This window comes from Mytilus galloprovincialis, chromosome 11 (assembly GCF_965363235.1).
Source record: "Mytilus galloprovincialis chromosome 11, xbMytGall1.hap1.1, whole genome shotgun sequence".
Lineage (NCBI taxonomy): Eukaryota > Metazoa > Mollusca > Bivalvia > Mytilida > Mytilidae > Mytilus > Mytilus galloprovincialis.
This window is the reverse complement of record NC_134848.1, coordinates 62,630,489-62,653,714: the sequence shown is the minus strand read 5'-3', so window position 1 is coordinate 62,653,714 and position 23,226 is coordinate 62,630,489. Positions and strand designations below refer to the sequence as shown.

Below are 23,226 nucleotides of genomic sequence, written 5' to 3'. Positions count from 1 at the left end.
TAGTCACTGAACCAAGAAAATGAAGTCAAGGACAATAGATATAAGAAGATGTGGTATGAGTGCCAATGAGACAACTCTCCATCCAAGTCACAATTTATAAAAGTAAATCATTACAGGTCAAGGTACAGTCTTCAACACTGAGACTAGGCCCACACCGAACAGCAGCCTATAAAGGGCCCAAGTAATTACTAGTGTTAAACCATTCAAACAGGAAAACAAAACGGTCTAATCTGTATAAAAAACGAGAAACGAGAAATACTTATGAACCACATTAACAGACGACAACCACTGAACATCAGATTCCTGACTTAGGACAGGTGCAAACAATTGCAGTGGGACAAAATGCACATATGACAGAAGGAAACTTCATAACATATTAAAGGCATCTATATACAAAGTATGAAGGATCCAGGTCTTTTACCTTCTGCAATATAAAGCTTTTAAGATGTTAGCTAATGCCACCGCCACCGCCAGACCAATATCCCTATGTCGAGCTTTCTGCAACAGAAATCACATGCTCAACAAAAACTAGAATCAGTTTGAAAGGATTGAAGAATGATAAAGCCTGTCGTTTTCTAATGGCATTCTAAATTTTCTGTTCATCGCCCCTGGTCTAATCCATAATGTGTTTATTTGTTCTCTTCTGAATATGCATGAAATATTAACCACAGGACATTCAACATATTATCTATCAATAAATTGATCAAACTATAAAGAAATTCCCCTCTTAAAATTTTTGTTCTCTTGTTGCAATGCGGAAATAGATTTGGTCCTTTTTTCCTGAATGGGTGCCTTCATATCTCCATACCAAGTTTCTTAAACCTTAGCTTCAGTGGCAGATCCAGAAATTTTCATAAGAGGTGGCCCACTACTGTCATGCTTCAGCAATTCCCTATTTAATGAACCATTTTTTTCCCAGAAAAGGAGGGGCCCGGGCCTCCTGAAAAACCCTTTAAATCCGCCTCTGAGCTTTTATCTAAAAGCTGAGGTATGTCATATCAATAAAATAATAAGATTTGGTATGATTGTCCATGAGAAAAATCCCCTGTAGTGATCAAATAATACAGATGTTAGAGTAGCATATTGGTCTATTGTAATAAAAATTCATAATATCTAATAAAATTTCTAGATTTAGCTAACAAAGTCCTTATATTTGTATAAAGTTACATTTGTTTATAGTGGAAAATTGTTTTAACGTTAAATAAGCTACAACTAAATATTGCTTGCTAGTCCATCTCTGTGATTACCATTAGATAACTCTGGTTCATTTCCCAATCAATCTATCATGAAGGGAAGATTAATAATTCGATTTTCATTTATAGTCTTTTTCAAAAATGATGAACGGTTCTTTATTATTGGTATGTAATCATTTTAAACGTTTCAAATTTATGAAATTATATTCGTACATCAATAACAAAAACTGAAATATATTGAACTGATACATTTTGTAATTATTCAAAATTATATCAGAAACCTATACTTAATTATTATACAGAAATAATGAAGCTGTTAAAGGGAGACAATACTCGCATAACTTTTTCGAATTGGCACACAATACAACGGAATGTCACTCTTGCATACAACAACATTATTAATTAACTGTGCAATCGTGCTCCACCTTCAATGATGATTCTAAATTATAAATATAACCAAAAGTTGTTAATCTATAGATAGTGAAGACTAATGAAAGCTAACCCACTGTTAAAATATTTCTTTGCAATTTTTTAAAACTTCCTCAGAAAATGCTCTAGCCACTTGACTTTCACAGCTCATTATTAACGTTTTTACACAATATTTAAATAAAGTAGCTAAAGATTATTCGCTTCTCAAAGTGTAAGACGCAATAAAAATCGTATGCTTGCACTATCTTGCCCAAATACAGATTTAATTAAGTTCTGAACATTTCGACATTTCTTCGTTTATTTTTATCAAAACCGGTTTTAAACAAATCACAAGTACGTGTTAAGATCCTACTCAATACCTATATCCCGATATCGTCAGGTAAATTTGCTAGTTAGAGAGATTAACTTGCTGTGTAGCCTTTAACAATGAGCAAAACCCAAAGGCAAAGCAAGCAATTAATTGTCCCGACAAAATAAATGTAAAATAAGGCAAATGAGAAAACCAACAAAACTGCTTCACTTATGTCTTAGGCATAATTAAGCAAATTGCAAAACCAAAATCTCAAACACACCAAACTAATTGACACCAGGTGTTATATACCCAACCCAGTACAGACATTTTCTTATGTAGAATATAGTGGACTTACACTGGTTTTACAGCCAGCCAAATCTCACTTATGACAGTTCCAAAGAAAATCATAAAATTGAAGTATTACAATATAGTATTATAATAATTTATTATCAATATTGCACATAAACAAATATTATAATTAACAACATATGATATAATGAAACAACCAGGAATGTTGATAATTAACATAAATTTTCAAGAATTAATATTCAATTAATTGTTTAATTTAAGTTTTATTAAATGCTTAGTGAGAGTTGTATTATTTTTAGGACTTTTAAATGATCAGCACATGTCATTATTTAAACAATCTGGAATCTTGGATTCCCCTTTTTCCATAATAAAATAAAGAATAAGCACACAAAAACAGTTTATAACTTACATCATCCAGCCTCATATAAAAAGTTCAAACACCAACACATGACTATTTTGCCATTAATAAATATTTTTTTACATTGGTCAGCATTTTAAAAATAACATTATGAAAGTTTCCAGTAAAACAGTAATTAAGTTATATATTTCTGAATGATACTAGCTCTTTTCTGATTGGCTAGATGATCGTTTCTTAGCAATTTTTGCTGTTAACATTTCCTCCCTCATTTTTTCTTTCTCTTCTTGTTCCTGTTTCTGTAATTCCTCTTTAATTTTCTGTTGCTGAAGTTTTATTCCTCTCTTCTACAAAGCAATATGAAATTATCTGATTAGATCAAAATAGGGCCAGCATAAGGACTCCTCCGGGTGCAGGAGTTTCTCAATGCATTGAAAACCACTGGTTGCCTTCGCTGTTGTCTGCTCTATGGTCGGGTTGTTGTCTCTTTGACACATTCCCCATTTCCATTCTCAATTTTATTACACAGCAAAATAAAATAAAATAGAATCATAGACTTCTTTCGAGAATATTATATCATTTTCCATATCAGGATTTGGTGCTTCTCCTAATTGCATGTAGATATAGGAGTTGGGAGTAAAGACTGGTTGGCTAATAACGTAAAAAATATTTCTAGATAATATCAGACATGTGTTATTGTGAACTTTCTAGTAAATTATAAACTATCATGAATATTGTGAACTTTCTAGTAAATTATAAACTATCATGAAATTGAAAATCTGGCTCAGAGTGTCAATCTATCAAGCAGGGTTTATATTATGCTATATATACATGAACATGATCTTAACCTGAATATACATTTCATTGCCGTTTTATTGTCTTATATAAATTTATGTAAAAAAAAAAATTATTAAGGAAAAATTACTTTGTAATAACCAGACTGTATTGTATGGCCTACCTTGAGCTTAAATGATTTCTCTCCCAGGTGATTCATTTCTCTCTTTAAATACAACAACTTGGCATGGTAAAGCTTAACTTTGGTCATCTATAAAAAGTAATAAGTTTACAACTGATATAAAAATAATTCTCTCATTAAACTTTACCCAACTCCATAGTTTAATATTTCCTCAATAAGGAAAAACAAAATGTTTCCTCTATATAACCCAAATATTATATCTATGATCTAATTAATTTCAATGTATTCTAATCATGCTAATAGAACAATGTCAATGACCCCAAGTTTTTATAGTGAATTTTGAAAGTACATTGACCCAGAAGCCTTTTAAAAATGAGCAGTGTCTGATAGAAATTGATCTTATGCAAGTGTGATTATAGGTGTCATACCACCAATTAAAAGTCCCTATCTGTTCACTATTTTTTGTCCGAGTAGGCCTACTTTCACATACGTTCTAAATTTGAGGGAGTAATTGGTGGTATGACACCTTATACATGTACATGAATAGGTCTTTGATTAACTTTGTAACAATCAAATACAAAATATAAGAAGAATTTTAGGCTTCTTCATGTTCTTATATGGAAACAATTTTCAAACATTTACAGACTTTGCATAGAGATTTTTTTCAACCTGAAATAAGTAACAAGGTGTTGAAATTTATTTGCATACAGTGAATCTATCCGACGCGGCTCGAATATTTAAACCATACATGTATATCTATTGACAAACATTTAGATTTTAGACACCCAACCTACCTTACTTATGACATTTTTCTTGTATTAGTCTCTAATCTTCCTTTAAGATCAATTAACATGAATCAATATTTCCACAATTGTATCTTAATCACAAAATTGAGGGAAATAAAATACATACGAAAATTTTCAATTTTGCAATAAATTATGCTATTTCACTATAATTTAATTTTGGATATAAAGCGTCTTCTGATTGGCTGACGTTATTTTGTTATGAGCCCATAGACATAATTTAGTCATGTGACCGTGACGTCATCAATGTTTTTTCATGGTTTTCTACTGTTTAAAATGGAATTTAGAATTAAATTATAAGAAATGACTGTAATATTTTTTCTGTCTATTCGAAATAACATAAAAAATGTGGTGCACACTTAGACAATATACGTATAGTGTCTTGAAATATGAAATTTATTTGTATGAGGCTTAGAAATGGGGGAAATGCGAGGTTATACCGAGCATTTCCCCTGTTTCGTGCCGAATACAAATACATTTCATATTTCAAGACACTATATGTATATTGTTTTTATACTGAAATCGATAAAAAAAATAAAAAAAATAATAAAAATATGAAACAAATATTATTAAAAAAAAGTGTTTGGAATTCCCCTCTTGGGGTACCATTTTGGGGTATTTCCCTATGAGCGTAGTCTAGGCGGTAAGACAACGACAATTTAAGGAATTAAAAAGGGAAAATGAATTTAATTAATAACATTTGATAAACATGGTATATAAATTAACAATTTGAAGACATAACAAGTTTAAATTCATAAAAGTTTGACCATTGTTACTACACGTTGTCATGGTTGTAAGTAGGCGGGGCTTATAGGTGAGTTGAGGTCATTGACGTATAAAGCTAACGTTTATACGTATAGCTTTATCTGTATAGTAAAATAGCTGATTGCAGTATAATGTAAAATAACCCGCTACGCGCGTTATTCAATGTGCACTAAATTTTTAATGTTATTTCTTCATAGACAGAAAAAATATTACAGTCATTCCTTAAGAAGACGAAAGTTGTACAGACCAGGGGTGTGGAAATGCTATGCCCGACTCGCCCGACTCGTACATTTGAACAACCGGACAAGTAATTATTTTTGTCTTGGTTGCCCGTGGACAAGTAAAAAAATATACAACATGTACAAGACAAAGTTCAAATCCAACAAAAACATAAAATTAATTTCAAAACATATAAAGATGTTTAATTTATGTAAAAGAAACCAATCTTCAGCAAGTAAAAACATCAATGTTCATGACGATAAATATTACATTATACTGGAAATAGATCGATTGCCAAAATAAATGAAAATAAGTATGCGAACCAGAGTCGCGTAACATTGCATTGGCTTTGTCCATTGACCCTGGATCGTCGATTAAGTTTTATCCATCATTTACCGGTTGTGTCATTTCTTTAAATTTTGTATCGAGATTCAGATTGACAAATACGTAATAAAAAGCTGGGCAAGCAAGACAAAAAGAATCATGAGTTGAGTAGAAAACCTTAAATGCAAACGGAGGACACAGAGTATTTAAAAAAAAAAAAGAAATCACTGTCCTCAAATTTAGTATATTATGTACCTACTGGCTACAATTTTTATTCCAAAACTGCTGCAAAATTGTCCTTTACATGTCATTTCATTGGTTGGTTTGCTGTTAGGTTTCTGTCCCACTGATGTTAACCCATTTCCTTCTTTCCTATTTTTTTACACATATAAACAAATGGATTTCATTCGTTTGTGATGCACAATAGTGCTAAGTAAGAATCATATATTAGCTAACAAGAAATACTTCAATATTTATTGGGATCATCAGGGCAAGTAATTTTTTTCCGGACAAGTAAAATTTTTAGTTTTACTTGCCCAGAGACAAGTGCTCACAACAAATATTTCCACACCCCTGCAGACCATTTTGGCTATTAAGATTTAGACCTTTCCAAAAGACAGAAAGAAGTTAATGACTATTTCAACCAAGTGGTAAATGGTATGACCATTTTTTACATTTCCTTTGCATTGTTGACTTACAGTTTGTTCTACGTCTTCATTGATCTTAAATTTACCATTTTCATTTTGTGCTGTTTCATGTAAAATGTTCTGACTGGTTCTGAAAATGAATAGGAAAAAAATCATGTAGCATGGATTAATAACTGGCAAAATTTTAAAAGGCACTAAATGGATAAAACAAGAAAATTCTGCGTATATGACAAAAAGTCAAAATCAAAAGAAGCGAACATCCTTAACAAATGTTTTCATTAGGTGAGGATATAATTTTAGTACTCTCTGATGTCTTTAAATGTCTGAATTTCACTTTTTCTTGAACATTATGTTCCATTCTGTGTTAAATGCCTCTGAATGTGACTTTCAAATGAAGAAAAAAAGTTAACCACTGTAACAAACATAAGTTCATGTCAGGATTTTTTTCATACAATATCCTATCTTGCAAAAGAACAGAATCCGTTTCAAGCATTCAACATGCATTAGTTATGGTGACATGATGAGCTAGGCCACTTGACAATAGAGTGTATGATGTCTATATCTATGGAAGCCTTGTTGGCAAAGTTATCTATGTAGTTCATCTATAGTAAGGGAGCTACCATTTGAGTTTTATGGGGGGGGGGGGGGGGGGGATGGGCTAGGATGAAATTAGAAAAAAATAGGCAGGACAGGAGTTTTGAGTAAAAAAAAAAAGGCAGGATGAGACACTTGCAAAAAAAAAGTCAGGATAAACTAAAAAAAAAAAAAATGCAGGACCGAACAGAGCGAAAAATAAAAAGGCAGGACAGATTAATATTACAGCTAAAAAAAAATGCAGGACAAAATTTTTCATCCTAGCCCCCCCATAAAAATCAAATGGTAGATCCCTTAAATCACTACCTCGCCTTATTAAAGTTGTGAACTATGATTGATGACATAGTGATACATATTTATCTGTATGCATCTTTCCCTGTTATAACAATAATTATTCTTACATTTTGGTCTACCGGTGTTGAAATCAAAATAAAAAGTATATGCAATCAATATATATCTAAAGACTACAAATTACTCACAATATTTCAGTTAGTGAACCTTTAGCTCTTTGTAAATCTGGTAAACAATGAGACAGGAATCCTAATGTTAACTTTTCTAATGTTTCTGGATTTATGACGAACTCAGAACTTCCTGAAAAAAGAAAATATTAAACATAAACTATATCGTTTAGAAGATCCAATTTGTTTTTATGAACAAGTTTACCATCCTAAAGCTTTACGTATATTCTTTCTTTCATTTTAAGTGCAATGTAGAATTTAAGGGCATACGATACAGTTTTGATCCTGTATTTACATTTTGATAAAAATTTCCATATAGACTATTTTTTACCTGATAAAATCAAATATGTGATAAAAAATATACCTTCATGTGCTACTTTTTGATTAAAATGAGGTCAAAATTTTGTATATTTGCTCAAAATTCAGAATTGTGGCCGTATTTTCCCATTTGAGAGAAAAGACATACGTGTACACATTTTGTAACATTTTGTTTTTTAAAAAATAAACACAAATTGTTTTTTGTTAAATAATTTGTAATTTCTGTATTTTATAAGTATCCTAAAAATTTATACATTTTTTATTCAGAAATAACTCATATTTATCAAATGTTCATGAATGTAGAAAAAAACATAATTTTTTGCTGTATATTTATCAAATTTAAAAAAAATTGCACTATTTACGTTTTTATTGAATCATTTTGAATATTTGCACCAAGGAATTGTATATTTAAATATACAATTCGTTGTTGGCACACATATTCTTCTCCTGTAATCAAGCCAAATGGCATTTTAAAAAAAGAGGGGTCCATGAACTCCTTTTCAAGTAAGATAAGTTTGAATGATAAAAATCAGTCGAAAACTGAATCTTTTCCCGATAAGTCATAGTTTGACGTCGCGAAAATAACAATTTACATTAGCAACGCCATTACCTCCCCTGTAACTGTATCATACGCCCTTAAATATTTTTCTAAAGAAATAACTGAAATACGAATTTCAAATTAAGATAATTCTGTACATACATAGACAATGCAAGACTGGAAATGCTATCTGATTCGATTTTGTAGCTTTTTAAATCAGAATGTTTGCACATGTTACACAACATTAAATGCATATAAATAAACTTGTGCAAGGATTCTAAAGTGACCTCTATTACTACAATCGTTATACTGATTTATTGTCATACTATGATTTTCTGTACAGTTATCTCCCTTATAGCATTTTTCTTTTATTGATGTACAATGATTGTTTGTACATTTGTCTACCTTTATAAGTGCCAATCTGCCAAAGAATCTGAGGCTGTGGTGAAATAATGACAAACAAGGACCCACTCAAGTTGACATTAATTTATGTTTAAATTGTATAATGGTGCACAAATATAACATTTGATTTCTTTTCCTGTTCTGGTAATTCAAGACAAAATTTTGTTGAAAGTCACTAGAAATTAACAATCAAGGGGAGCTAACTCTGTAATTTGCTATCATTCTAACCAAAAAATATCGAGAGATTTCTCAAATTACCAGACATGCAGAAACAATAGACCTACCATTTCTAACTCAGGATTAAGGTAACTATAAAATAGGATGGTAAGCTCAGTTTGCATTTTTCTGGCCTGTTTTTAAAAATTTTCAAAATTGCCTGATTCTTATGTACAAGGTTAGCACTTTAAAAGTTTTATTTACAGCCATACCCTGATCATCTTCAGTTATCTCCCTTCCTACCGTTTTTATTTATTATCATACCTTGATCATCTGTAGAATTATCTCCCTTGCTATCTGTTTTCACATCTTCTTTGGTAGCATTATTAGTATCATCTGTATGTTCACTAGAATCTTCATTTAAAGTATCCCGGGTTTGCTCAACCTTCACATCATCTTTTTGGTCTGACATTTCATAAAATATCTGAAAATAGTTGCAATAATTAGTATAACAAACTATCTAAGTACTGTCAAATTTAAGACTGCAAAGTAGATTGTCATGATTGTAGAAACTACAAAATGTAGGTATTAAATTAGTTTAGTTTAAACAATATTTTATTCAAATAAATTGAATTGGATCGGGCAACAGGCATAGCCTATGTAAGCCCTCTCCACAAATTAAAATGTAGGTATTTAAAAATCATATCTGCATAACTCTTAAAAAGAAAAGGGTATTGAAAAATCTCCAGTGAGCTTCTAAATTCCCATGTGTCACCTGTAAAATACCAGTTAATTGACAGATAAAACCATGGTGATTTAAAGTGTGTATTTTGAATCAGCACTTGAAGCACTTTTAACAAACTCAGCTTAAATCTTTATTTTTGACATTTTTTGTACTTGAACTAAGAGTAATATAACAAGACATGCTGGATGTCCATAATGACTAATAACCAACAACAATCTCAACAAAAATGAACCACAAAATACCTAAATAATATAACATTGGGACAGAATCCGACTTAAAACTACAATTCATAACCCGCCACAAAATTTCTTTATTGGCCTAAGACTATAACAAAATAAGGTTTGTGAGCACTGTAGGGTAAATATTGCATTCATTCTAAAGTAAGAAAAATTGCAATGTATTAAAAGACAATGCTATGAATTGGAGATATCTAAAATAAAACAATGATAAAAATTGTAACCCTTAAAATGATGTCTCCTCAAAAAACACCCATTGGAGATTTTCAACAGCTTCAAAATGGTAGAGAAGATATGAAATATCTGAGAGAGGCAGGGACTTATTTGAACAGATACCAATTCTGTACGATTTCTAATCTATAGAACATAAAATTTCAGTATAATCACCAAACTGACTGCAGGCTACACCGAAATTAATTACTACAAAAAATAAGTAACCAACGACATGCAACTATGAAGCATCAGAAATACCTCACCACTTTCTCTTGGATTTTCAATGCTATAAAAACGAACAAGACAATATGTTCAATCAAATATCAAATGAGGACAGTTTTACAATACTTTATTTATCAACCAAATTAATCAGAAGGCAACATGAAAGAAACTAAAGTGTAACTTCAAACAGTGACAAATAATATGACAGAACTGACAGTTTGGATACTGCATTTCCTCATTCCTAATCTTAACCAGTGCATACCATTCAAACACACTCACACAGAGATACATGTAATAAGCATGATAAGAGAAGAATTTAAAGCATGAAGGAGTAACCCAGCAAATGCAAGACAATTTGTGCTAAGCAGGTATGTTTGACACCACAGTCAACAGGTATATATTTGATGCTGCAGAAGCATTTTCTCTACCACAAGCCATTATGTTCTGGTAGGTTTTAGATTAAGACAAGCATGTATCATTGTATACAATATTTTAAAATAATACATTTACATGTACATTAATAATTGTTTCAGCAAGGATTTGGCTCACTATATATACAATGATATACATGTACACAAATGATACAATTCCTTTGTTTAAAGACCAAACAGCCTATTTATTTCTACCAGTGATATTTGAAAAATTGACATTAAAATAAGAAGGATCATATCATAAGAAACATGTGGACTAAGTTTTAAGTTGGTAGGACTTCAACTTAATTAAAAACCAGCTTGATCAAAAAATTTAATCTGAAGCGGGACAGACGGACGCACATACCAGAAAACACAATGCCCATAAATGGGGCATGAAAATAACTTTCACCTATCTTATAACCTGTACACAATCGGCGCAAACGAAAGAAAAAATCTACGCAAGTGAAAGAATAAAAAAAATGAAATGCAGATCGGCACAAATATAAGACAAAATCTATGCATCTGAAAGAATAAAGAAAAATATATGTAGATCGGCGCAAATGCAAAAAGTCGATATCAAAATTTATATTTTATTATTCTTATAAGAAAGAAGGTTAAATATAGTGTGGTATCTTTTGTGTCCATTTGTGCAAAATTTCAACAAGATATCAGCACAACGCTTAATTCCTCTTTTCTTGAAGGACTTATTTTTAAGCGTACACCATGATGGAATCCATGAAAAAAGCGAAATAGGACGTTATAATTTGACGTTTTTTTATTGCTAGAAACAACGTCATAGAGCTTTTAACCAAGTTGCGTTAGATGATGCGCATAAACAATAGGCTGTTTGGTCTTTAAGAAAAAAGGAAATTTTTTTATACCAACTGGCCAAGTTAGGGAGCTTCCATTTGATTTTTAAGGGGAATGGCGCTAGGATGAAAATAATAAAAATAAGACAGGAGTTTTGAGTTAAAAAAAAAAGCAGAATGAGCAATTTGGCCTAAAAAAATTAGCAAGATGACAATTTCAGTAAGAAAAGTAAGATATAAAAACCAATTCTTCAGAGAACAATTGAAGGTCTTTCCACCTCGATAATAAGCAGGGGATAAGAAATCCACTAGCCCGACGCCCGGGACTACAACATTTTGACCTCGGGCAACCAAAACTTGTAACCCAAAATGCCCGACGGACTAGTAACAAAAAATTCTTGGCGTTTCTAAAATTGAAAGGGGAAAATCCCCTCAACACTTTTCTATCTTATTCAATCAGATTCAACTACGTCATCAGGGATTCCCAGAATTTGAACTGATTTTGTAAAAGTTTTAAAACAGAACCAATCTTGTACTTTCAATATCGATGTGTCAATACAGGGGCGGTATTGTACATTGCTTATGCAACCTGATTTTACCTCCTTCTGATTAATTTATTGCAATATAAATGTGAATCCCTTTTGACAGCAGAAACCTGACTTTTGTCAGATATAAATTTGAAACATGTGCTGATAATTCTTTTACACAACCGTGATGATGTTATTGTATCTGATAAAACCCCCTCCAATCCTTTTACATACCCACGTATAGCAGTGGTCAAGACTTGTATCATCCTCGGATTTGGTCAACTCATTATATCAGAATTTTCAGTGAATATTCAATTATCGATTTATTGAATATATATGCTAATGGAATATTTTTTGCTGATTATAAGTTTTGAATATCCAATTTGCAAAGATCTACTGTACAATGCCGTGAATAGATAAAAAATGTTAAGTTTATAGAATTCATTGTTTTTGCAGCAAACTATGAAATTGTAAGGCATACTAAGGCTAGCAGGGCTAGTAAAATCTTGCAACCAATTAGCCCTGGGCTTGTGAGCTATAACAAAATTTCTTAACCCCTGATAAGAATGAAATTTAAAAAACGATGTTAGAAAATGTCACTCCGTGTTGAATGTAAATCAAACTGATACAAATAAAAAAAATAAGATTAATAGGTTTATGCAGAAGACTTAATTGTTTTATAATGAACCAGAAAGAATTTTTAGCAAAGGTCAAAATCTAGAACGTCAAATTGACCTTTGACCGTGACCTCAATTTTGAGGTCACAGGTCAGTGATCTCAAATCAAAAGACCCATGGTCAATCACTTGTATGGTTGTGAAGAAATACTGATTTCAAATACAAAAAGGGAGAAAACTCCTATAAGGGTTAACCAAAACTCTTCGACTTAAATAGGTTGAAGTTGCGCCTTTTTCAGTTATTTGGCAAACACATCATATCATTTACTGTCACAGTTTCTTTAGAATAACGATAACAAGCAATATTCAAATTTATTACATGACCTTGACCTTTGACCTAAACCTCAATTTCCTTCAAATGGACCAAGGACTTCATATCAATAGACTGTAGGCCTCTACGACTAATAACGTATGAATTTATCCAACAAATCGCCTATCTTAAATTTTCAAAGGGAAATAACTCCCGTAAGATGTCTTCCGATCACTCAAGTCAAAATAAACCAAATCATTCTTAAGAGTAGACGAACAAATTGGTGAAAACAGTTTGCTAAAATCTTTTACGGTTTTAGAGATATAGCGATAACAAGAAAAATGGGACGCGGGGAGATAACTTCTATAAGAATAAGTGTTTGGTCACACAGGGTGAGTTTTGAAACCCCCATTACTGTACAACATCATTGGCCAAAATTCCATTTGATATGTTGTAAGACGAAAAAGCACCTCAGATGGCAGAAGGAATAAAAAAAAAAAAATAATAATCAGAAGAAAAACAAAAGGTCTTTCCACACCTAATAAACTATTATAAAAAATGCAAGATCGAAAAAGGGTGAAAAATAAAAGCTTTCGGGTAGATCCGGCCCCACGTCGATCTGGCCCAAGTCGATCCGTCCCACGTCGATCTGGCCCCACGTCGATCCGGCCCATATGTAAAGTCGATCCGGCCCCAATAAAAAAAATTATTTCTAAGGAATAAAAATAAATATATATTAATTATAATTCATAAATGTTTATTATTTTTATTATAATGTTAAAGGTGTACGGTAAAAAAAGTAAAAAAGGCCTTTGAAAAATATTTTCTTTAGATGAGTATAAAACAACTAGGTTGATTATGTCTTTATTACAAGTTTTCAAGATTATTTGGTATAATTATATTAAAACGTATGTAAAAGAATTCAGACATCAACATTAATCAGCAGTAATTAGCATTTTCTTTCAATTGACTGTGATCCTAACAAGTCTTTCATCTTGTGTAACATATAATAACAAATAGTTACATACATGAACGGTACAAGCCGATCCCCAAGCTGATACATATAAACTTGGTTTTTCTTTTTAAGTTCTTAAAATTTCTAAAATTGAGAAATGTTGTTTGATTTGCCGGATCCTTTCTATAAAAGAGTGCTGATATTATATTTTAGAGAGTGAAAACGTGCATTCAATGTCATTGTTTTGTTGATTTCTTGCAATAAAGAATAATGGATACTCATATGACTTTTTTTTTTTATCTATGACTATTAAAAAAAAAAGGTGTAAGCGACATGGCGGACAGAGGTGTTTGTGAAAGATCCAATGTAAATTTAAGAACTATGAACTAATATGAGCGGAAAACGTAAAAATGTGAGCAGTGATAATACATTAAGTGAATCGGACATTAAAAAGACGACAAGGAGAAAACCAAAAAAGCCAAAAAGTAAGAGTAATGAAGTGAAAAACATTGAAAGTAACATTGAAGGTAAATTGAACAAATCGAGTACACCCAACACACCCGTTATGTCAGATGTAAACAAACAAAACACTGGTCATCCACATTCATCGCAAATGGTGCAAGATCATAGCTTGTTTTACCCGAAGAACCAGCAGTTACAATATGTCGCCCCATCACAAACAATGCAACAAATTCAACCGCAATATTGTTCAACTCCAAACTCATTCTATCAGTCAACTATGCAACGAATGTCACCAACTAGTATGGCACAGAAACCTCCGTGGGTTGACGATTTATTTTTGAAAATGGAAAACATTGACAGTAGGCTGAATAAACTTGACAACATTGAATCCATTGTGAATAATATGAATAGTAAAGTGACTAAAGTTGAATATGAAACACAGATTTTAAGTCAGAGATTGGGGGAGGTTAAACAAGCTACTCAACATTTCAGTGATTGCTTCGATGATCAGAGAAAAAAAATATTAGAACTTGACACTAAAATCAAAGAAGTAAATGATCAAATCAATTCACAATCAGAAAATGTAAAACGTTTCAATAAACAAATATCTGAACAAAAGAACGAAATTGACCTGACTAGAAAAAAGGTGAAGGACGAAAGCGTTAAAATGAAAGAAGAACTTATGATTGACATACAGATGAAAGAAATGAAAAACAATCTTGTTTTTTATAATATACCTGAGGTGGAAGGTGAAGACTGTGTTAATAACTTACATATTTTTTTCAAAGAAAATTTTCCAGAATTGGAAAAGAGGGGGACAGAATCCGCCCGTTATTGGTGAAGTTTTCAAACTATTTTCAGAAACAAGAAGTCCGTAAAAGCGCTGTTAATCTTAAAGACACGAATTTTGGTATATCCGAACAACTGCCAGTTGAAATTTTGAAAAGAAGAAAAAATCTACTGCCGAAACTTAGAGCACTTAAAGAAAACAATATTAAGGCATATTTTGTGAGAGACAAACTGTTCGTAGCAGGTAAAGAATATGTTGGTCCATAGGATACACGCAGAGAGCATTCTCGAAATATCAAGTGTTTAAGTTGGAACATTCATGGTATTATTTCTTGTATCGATGACAATGACTTTTTAAATTTTGTTAATGATTATGATTTATTATTTCTTTGTGAATCATGGTTAAAGGGCAGTAATAAGCCACACTTAAATAATTTTGAAAATCTATCGTCATTTGGTAGATGTAATAATAAAGGGGTCAGAAACGAGGGTGGAATATGTTTTTACTGTAAACCATATATTATGAAAGGTATTGAAATAGTCAAGGAAATTGAAAATGGTATTTTATTGATAAAGTTAAAAAAGGATTTTTTTCATAATGATACTGATATTTACATATGTTTTGTGTACATACCCCATGAGAAGTCCTCATATTATAATGTAAATGACTGTGACTTTTTTGAATTAATAGAAAATATTGTTTTTGAGTATAGAGAAAAAGGAAGTATACTTGTTTGTGGTGATTTTAATAGTAGAGTTGGGTTACTAGATGATTGGCTAGGTTTTGATAATTTAGATAGATATGTTAGTAGTGTAGTGCATGATGAAAATCCCATTACTCCTCCAAGATGTTCAAAGGATACAACAGTAAATAAGTTTGGTCGAAAGCTTGTCCAAATGTGTCATAACACGGGTTTAACTATATGTAATGGTAGACTACGAAACGATCTGGCTGGTCAATTTACATTTTGTACTTCAAACGGAAGAAGTGTGAATGATTATCTGTTAACTTGTCCATGTGATTATAAATTGGTTGAGAATTTTAAAGTTCTGGAACATAATGAATTTTCTGACCATTCGCCTTTATTTTATGAAATTCAGACTAATCGAACGTATAATGAGGAACATTCTTCAAACCATTATACATATATAAAGTGGGATAATGAGAAAGTTAGCGATTACACGCAAGCATTACGGGAGAAACAAACTGATCTGTTGGAACTAGTAAACAACATAAATGACAATGAAAGTGCGAACAACGCCGTAAATGTGATCACCGATGTTATATTTAAATGCGCGCTTAATGTTTTTGGTAAAACATCTGTTAAAAAACATTTAAGTAAACATAAACTTAGTACAAATGATTGGTTCGATCACTCATGTAAACTGTTTAGAAGTGAATTTCACCAAGCACGGAACCGTTTTCAGCGCTACCCAAGCAATCCCAATAGACAATTATACGTGTCAACAAGAAACGAATACAACAAAGTTAAACGAAAAGCGAAAACACGATATAAACGTGTACGTGGACAGGAGCTAAGTCGATTGGCTAAAGTGAATCCTAGAGAATTCTGGTCAAAAGTTAGACCTAAGGGTCGATCTAGATGCGCGGCCGATGCAAAAGACATTTTTGAACATTTAAAAACTTTCTTGGTGCGGAACCTGGTGATTTATCAGAAGAAGTTAAAACGTTAATAGACAACATTCATTCGGAAGATCTTCACATAGACGATTTAGATAACGAATTTACTGAATCTGAAATTGAATCTGCTATTAAAAAACTAAAGCGTGGTAAAAGTACAGGAACAGATGAAATCAGTGGAGAAATGTTTTTATCAGATTCTCAACTTTTTTCAACATTTTTAACAGTTTTGTTTAATAAACTTTTTGAATTTAGTATATACCCCGATAATTGGATAGAAGGAATTGCTATACCTGTACCAAAGAAAGGGGATCTTACAAACCCTAATAACTATAGGCCAATTATATTGATTAGTGTATTTTCAAAGATCTTTACTTCAATTTTGAATAATCGTTTACTTTGTTGGGCCGAAGATAATGAGATTCTTTTAGCAAACCAATTTGGATTTCGTCGCCAAAAATCAACTGTCGACGCTGTTTTTATTCTTCATGGAATAATATCAACAACCTTGTCGCAAAAGGAAAAACTGTATTCAGCATTCGTGGACTTTTGTAAAGCTTTTGACAATGTCGACCGTCGCATACTTTGGTATAAGCTTTTCAATAGTGGAATTAGTAGCAAGTTTGTTTCCATGGTGCAGTCAGTATATGCAACTGTGAACATTCGCGTTAAATGCGATGGATTACTTTCAGATGTTTTTTGTAATAATATTGGTGTAAAACAAGGTGAACCCTTGTCTCCTCTACTTTTCATATTTTTTATAAATGACATTGCTGATGATCTACGTATGAATGATAATAGAACTAGTGATTACATAAGCCTTAATGGATATTTGATATATTTGTTGTTATTCGCTGATGACACTGTGCTATTTGGAAAAACACCGGAAGCTCTACAGTTTCTTTTAGATAAATTATTCGTCTACTGTACAAAATGGAAAATTGGGGTTAATAAGGATAAAACAGAAGTTGTAGTTTTTTCGTAAAGGATGGCAAAGAGTAAACCATTCATGGCATTATGACAATACGGAACTAAAAGTAGTCGATCACTATGTATACCTTGGAGTTCTTCTACATTACAACGGTAAATTTCAACAAACTCAAAAACGCCTAGCGGGACAGGGAAGTAGAGCGCTTGCAGCATTGTTAAACTCATTAAGATCTACTTATATTTCACCAGAACAGCAATGTGCTATGTTTGACAGTCTAGTTATGTCTATTTTAAACTACGCCTCTGAAGTATGGGGTTTTCATCATGCAAAAGAAATCGAAACTGTACATAATAAATTTTGTAGATTTGTTTTAAAAGTACCCAAAAACACGCCTGTCTGTTGTATTATTGGCGATCTTGGTCATTTACCTATGTATGTTACTAGGAAACAAAAGTTGTTGAAATACTGGGTTAATATTATAAACAAGAAACCAGATATTGTATATGAAATATATCAAGTTCTAGTTGCTGACTGTAATAGTGGTAAAGAAAATTGGGCCACAAATGTTCGTAATTTACTTTTTCAACTTGGATTTAATTATTTATGGTATGCACAAGAGAATGTTAATGTAAACTTTGATATTTTGAATGAACGTCTGTTAGATCAATTTTATCAGAGCTGGCGTGAGTCTGTAGAGAGCTCTGAAAAACTAATATTGTACAAAGTGATAAAAACAGGTTTTAAGATGGAACAATATATATTGAAAAATATCAATGTTAAAATGTTGTCTTTATTAAGATTTGGTGTATTAAAACTAAATATGGAAACTGGTCGTTACATAAAACAACGAAGGGAGGATAGAATTTGTAAATGTTGTACTATGCAATGTATAGAGAACGAATATCATTTTATTATGGTTTGTCCAGCATATAGACAGTATAGACTTAAATACTTCTCAAAACATTATCATACATGGCCAAATATCAACAAACTGTATTCACTACTACAAGTTCAAACAAAAACTGTTATTTACAATTTGATGTGTTTTTTGCGTGAAAGTTGGAAACTCAGAACTTTCATATTAACTTAGTTATATATATGAATCTAATTGTCTTTTTCATTAACAAAATGTTCATATTGTTAATTATGTTCTCTGCAGTTTTGTATACCTATGTATTAATATAAATTTCATGTTGCTTACACATGATAATGTTGTAATTTAAATGTGCTATAGCATAATTGTGCTTATTGCAATAAACGTATTTATCTTATTTATCTTATTAATACACTATTCAAAATATTGTCAAAATAAGAAAAATATATTGACTATATCTGATGTTACAAAAAAAAAGTGTTATAGAATAGAATATTTTTATATGTTATAGAAGCCTATGATGTAACCTGAAAAAAAAATACAAATAATTATTATAATATACACCAACCATGCAGAAGATCAAACTATAAAGACTTTCTTGAAAAACAGATTACGTAACTTTAATTAATCCGCATTGGATTGAATTAAGTGATTACGAGTGGCATTACCTTATTTCACAATCATCAGACAACTGTTGAATAAACAAACCAATTATAGACTAATGATTTGATTATATAAGTCATTATTATGCGTTAAATTTTATAGGTACATTGGACTGTAAATATTTATTTAGCTATTCTGTGTGTGAACTGAATAAAATAAAAATCGCCATGAAATTCAAAGTAAAAGTTATTATGGAAAATAACTTCATAATTTAAAAATGTAGAAACTGCGATACAAACAGACACAATAACACTAATTTTCGTATGGATTTAAAATAGTTCGTTAACTGGTACTCCAATACTTCACTGACCTGTTGTCATCCATCATTGATTGGACACTTTTTTTCAAATTCCATTTATACTGTTAAAGTTTGTGACAAATTCCTCCAAAATCTAGTTAATCCATATTTTATTATGGGGCCGGATCGACTTGGGGACGGATCGACGTGGGCCGGATCTACTTGGGCCGGATCGACTTTGGGCCGGATTGACTTGGGGCCGGATCGGTTTGGGGCCGGAACGACCGGATACCAAAATAAACAAGAATGTGTCCATAGTACACGGATGCCCCACTCACACTATCATTTTCTATGTGCAGTGGACCATGAAATTGGGGTCAAAACTTTAATTTGGAATTAAAATTAGAAAGATCATATCATAGGGAACATGTGTACTAAGTTTCAAGTTGATGTAACTTTAACTTCATCAAAAACTACCTTGACCAAAAACTTTAACCTGAACTTTGCACTATCATTTTCTATGTTCAGTGAACCATGAAATTGGGGTCAAAACTATAATTTGGCATTAAAATTAGAAAGATCATATCATGGGGAACATGTGTATCAAGTTTCAAGTTGATTGGACTTCAGCTTCATCAAAAACTTCCCCGGCGAGAAGAAATTCATGACTTCATGAACTATCATGAATGGTTCGTGAATGTTCATGAATGGTACATGAAAATTCATAAATAATTCATAAATGAAGGTTCATGAATTTAATTCATGAACTGTTCATTAAAAGTATTTTATGAATGTTCATGAAGTTTTGATGAATCACTAGCTGCTCATAAAAAATCATGAAATGTTCATTAAAAGTATTTATGAATGTTCATGAAGTTTTGATGAATCACTAGATGTTCATAAAAATTCATGAAATGTTCATTAAAAGTATTTTATGAATGTTCATGAAGTTTTGATGAATCACTAGCTGCTCATAAAAATTCATGAAATGTTCATTAAAAGTATTTTATGAATGTTCATGAAGTTTTGATGAATCAGTAGCTGCTCATAAAAATTCATGAAATGTTCATTAAAAGTATTTTATGAATGTTCATGAAGTTTTGATGAATCACGAGCTGATCATTGAAATTCTTGAAATGTTCATCTGTCATATGCATGTGTTATGAATAATAGATGATTTAGTAACTGGTAACACTGCGTGTGGGACTGTCACTGCTGTTACTGGTTTGCTGCAAGAAGGTTTTTTTTACTCTTCCTTTCCCTAAACTGCTAAAGATGTAAATTCTGATTTTCTCCAAGTTCACATATGTGCCTTTCTATTAATTGTCGTCCGGCATATAAATAACTTAGAAAAATATCAGATCAATGATAGATAGGCCCAACGACAGACGTTTCTCAACGTATGTACAATGTAAACAAACCTTGACCTCGTGGTTTTAATCGTACTGAACAGTTCGGCCCTAAAAATACCTTCCAAGTGAGTCCACTTGTTTATTCACATGCACCATGTGCCGTTTAAACTAAAGATTTTTTTTTTATTATACTTAATAAAACTGCATATTAATAAATATTTGTTTGCGACACCCTTGATTTATTTTCATACTTCCGTTACGGCACAGATCAACTTCTGGCCGATATTATCTGGGGCGAGATTGTCACAGTCTCAACGTCAGCATAAGTGCACTCTTGGGTAATACGTCACCAAAATGGAGATTACGCTGATGGAAACACGGAAAAGACATTTCCAGTCAGAAAGATTTCAGATAAGTGCATTACAAATTTAATTTAACATGACAGACATGTGTATATTATTATAAAATATAATTTGTTGAGGAAATATATTTTTTTTATGGTTTCTTTGAGCAAAGCAACATCAGAAAGTCTGAAAGCATATTTGAAAATTTATTTTTAATTATATAAACAAAATGAATAATTGTTTCCACATATGATTATTGGTAGTTACCTAAAATTTATAGTTTTTGAATTGTTTGAATTGTTCTTTTGTGAAAATAATAAGTAGCCAGTTTTTATAATCTTCAGGGGATAAAAAGGGGGAGGGTTTTGAAATGAATTTGATTCATTAACAGCTTCAGATGTAGTGTATAAACAGGCAACAACATTTCAATTGAATTTTATTGCTTTAAAACATCTAGAACAATTGATTCTTTGTGGATTTTTTTTATACTTTTAGGGGATTGAATGATTAAATATCAAAATGGAGCTGCCAGTTTTGATAGTAAAACAGATTCCGTGGAGATTTTAGTTACATTTATTCAGCGATTCTACTTGGAAGAACAGAGACAACAAAATATTACAGAAAGAAGCAGAAACTTTACATGTATCCTTTTATATTATTATATCTGACGCATAGTTACTTTAGTTTTAATATTGGGTGGGTACAGGTGCAGATCCAGCCATTTTAAAAAAGGTGTGGGGTTCAAACTATGTACTATAAACCCTTTCATATGCATTGATCTTGCTAAAAAAGGGTGGGTTCCAATCCCCCCCAGAATCCTCTCCTTGACAGTAAATTACCCCTGTGAGATGATAATGAATAATTCATGAATATGCATGAACATTTCATGAACTGTTCATGAACAGATTTCATGAACAGTTCATCATATCTTCATGAACATTTGATGAGCAATTCATGAACTGAAAATCGACAGTAATGTTCATGAACTTTAATGTTCATGAACAATTCATGAACAAGAAAGGTTCATGAACATTTAAATGTTCATGAACAACAATGATCATGAACCCTTTCTTGTTCATGAATTGTTCATGAACATTAAAGTTCATGAACATTACTGTCGATTTTCAGTTCATGAATTGCTCATCAAATGTTCATGAAGATATGATGAACTGTTCATGAAATCTGTTCATGAACAGTTCATGAAATGTTCATGCATATTCATGAATTATTCATTATCATCTCACAGGGGTACCTCGACCAAAAACTTTAACCTGAAGCGAACGGACGCACAGACGGACGGACGAACGAACGAACGGAGGCACAGACCAGAAAACATAATGCCCCTCTACTATCGTAGGTGGGGCATAAAAATGGTCGTAACTGAAGTACTTTTATGATGATTAAAGTTAAAATTTTTGCCAAATGATATTAACAGTAATTTTTGATGCATGATGATAAAATAAAAGTGAAATGTTTTGACAAATCATTGTAATTAAATTTTTTTCAAAAAATAACCATTACGATAACTATTTGAGACCTATGAGGAATCACAATAACGATATGTTGACGAATCACTAGTCCAAATAATTAGCACGTCTGGCAAGGCTTTTTTTTTTCTGGGACGACTTCGAATCCCAGTACTCGATGGTATTGCAGAAAAAATTTAAACCAATTTGACATTAATGGTAAGCTAAATTACCATATGAAGCAAGGCGTTGAAGGGAATTGGTACCCTCATAAAAAGGCAGGACAGAGATTTACAACTAGAAAATGCAGTTCAAAATTTTCCATCCTAGTCCCCATAAAAAATAATTTGGAAGCTCAATGCACAGGCACTTGTTTCTATCCATTGGAAGACCCACTATCAACGTAAATACGTTGATAGTGGGTCTTCCAATGGATAGAAACAAGTGCCTGTGGCTCAATGCCTATGTTTTTTCCCTTGCCCATTGGGAATACCATTTTAACGAGATACAGATGCTTAAAATTATTTACATTCAAGCTTACGTTACAAGATGGCCCGACTATTTTTGAGTTATATAAAATAAAATCAGTAGCTATTCGTTTTTCGCAACATTTTTTGTTTTGTTCGCTCCTCCTACTTTCATTTTGTCACTTTTAGTTACCTCCCTTAGAAGGACTTAGTCTTTAAGCATATTCCTTATTA

The 23,226-nt window shown here is 31.8% G+C and overlaps 1 protein-coding gene across 2 annotated transcripts; it reads right to left on the bottom strand.

The window, feature by feature from the left end:
• Positions 1-2,340: 2,340 nt before the first annotated feature.
• On the bottom strand, positions 2,341-23,196 carry LOC143052579 (biogenesis of lysosome-related organelles complex 1 subunit 6-like). 2 transcript variants are annotated; one of them, XM_076225638.1, is made up of 6 exons: positions 23,055-23,196; positions 9,043-9,202; positions 7,326-7,437; positions 6,304-6,382; positions 3,537-3,623; positions 2,341-2,925 (listed from the first exon to the last, which is right to left on the bottom strand). In XM_076225638.1, exons 2-6 carry the CDS (start codon positions 9,188-9,190, stop codon positions 2,782-2,784), a joined length of 570 nt encoding a protein of 189 aa, XP_076081753.1. In that variant the 5' UTR covers positions 9,191-9,202; positions 23,055-23,196; the 3' UTR covers positions 2,341-2,781. The 2 variants fall into 2 exon arrangements, with proteins under 2 accessions (XP_076081753.1, XP_076081754.1); XM_076225639.1 differs by having other exon boundaries at positions 23,067-23,188.
• Positions 23,197-23,226: the final 30 nt, after the last annotated feature.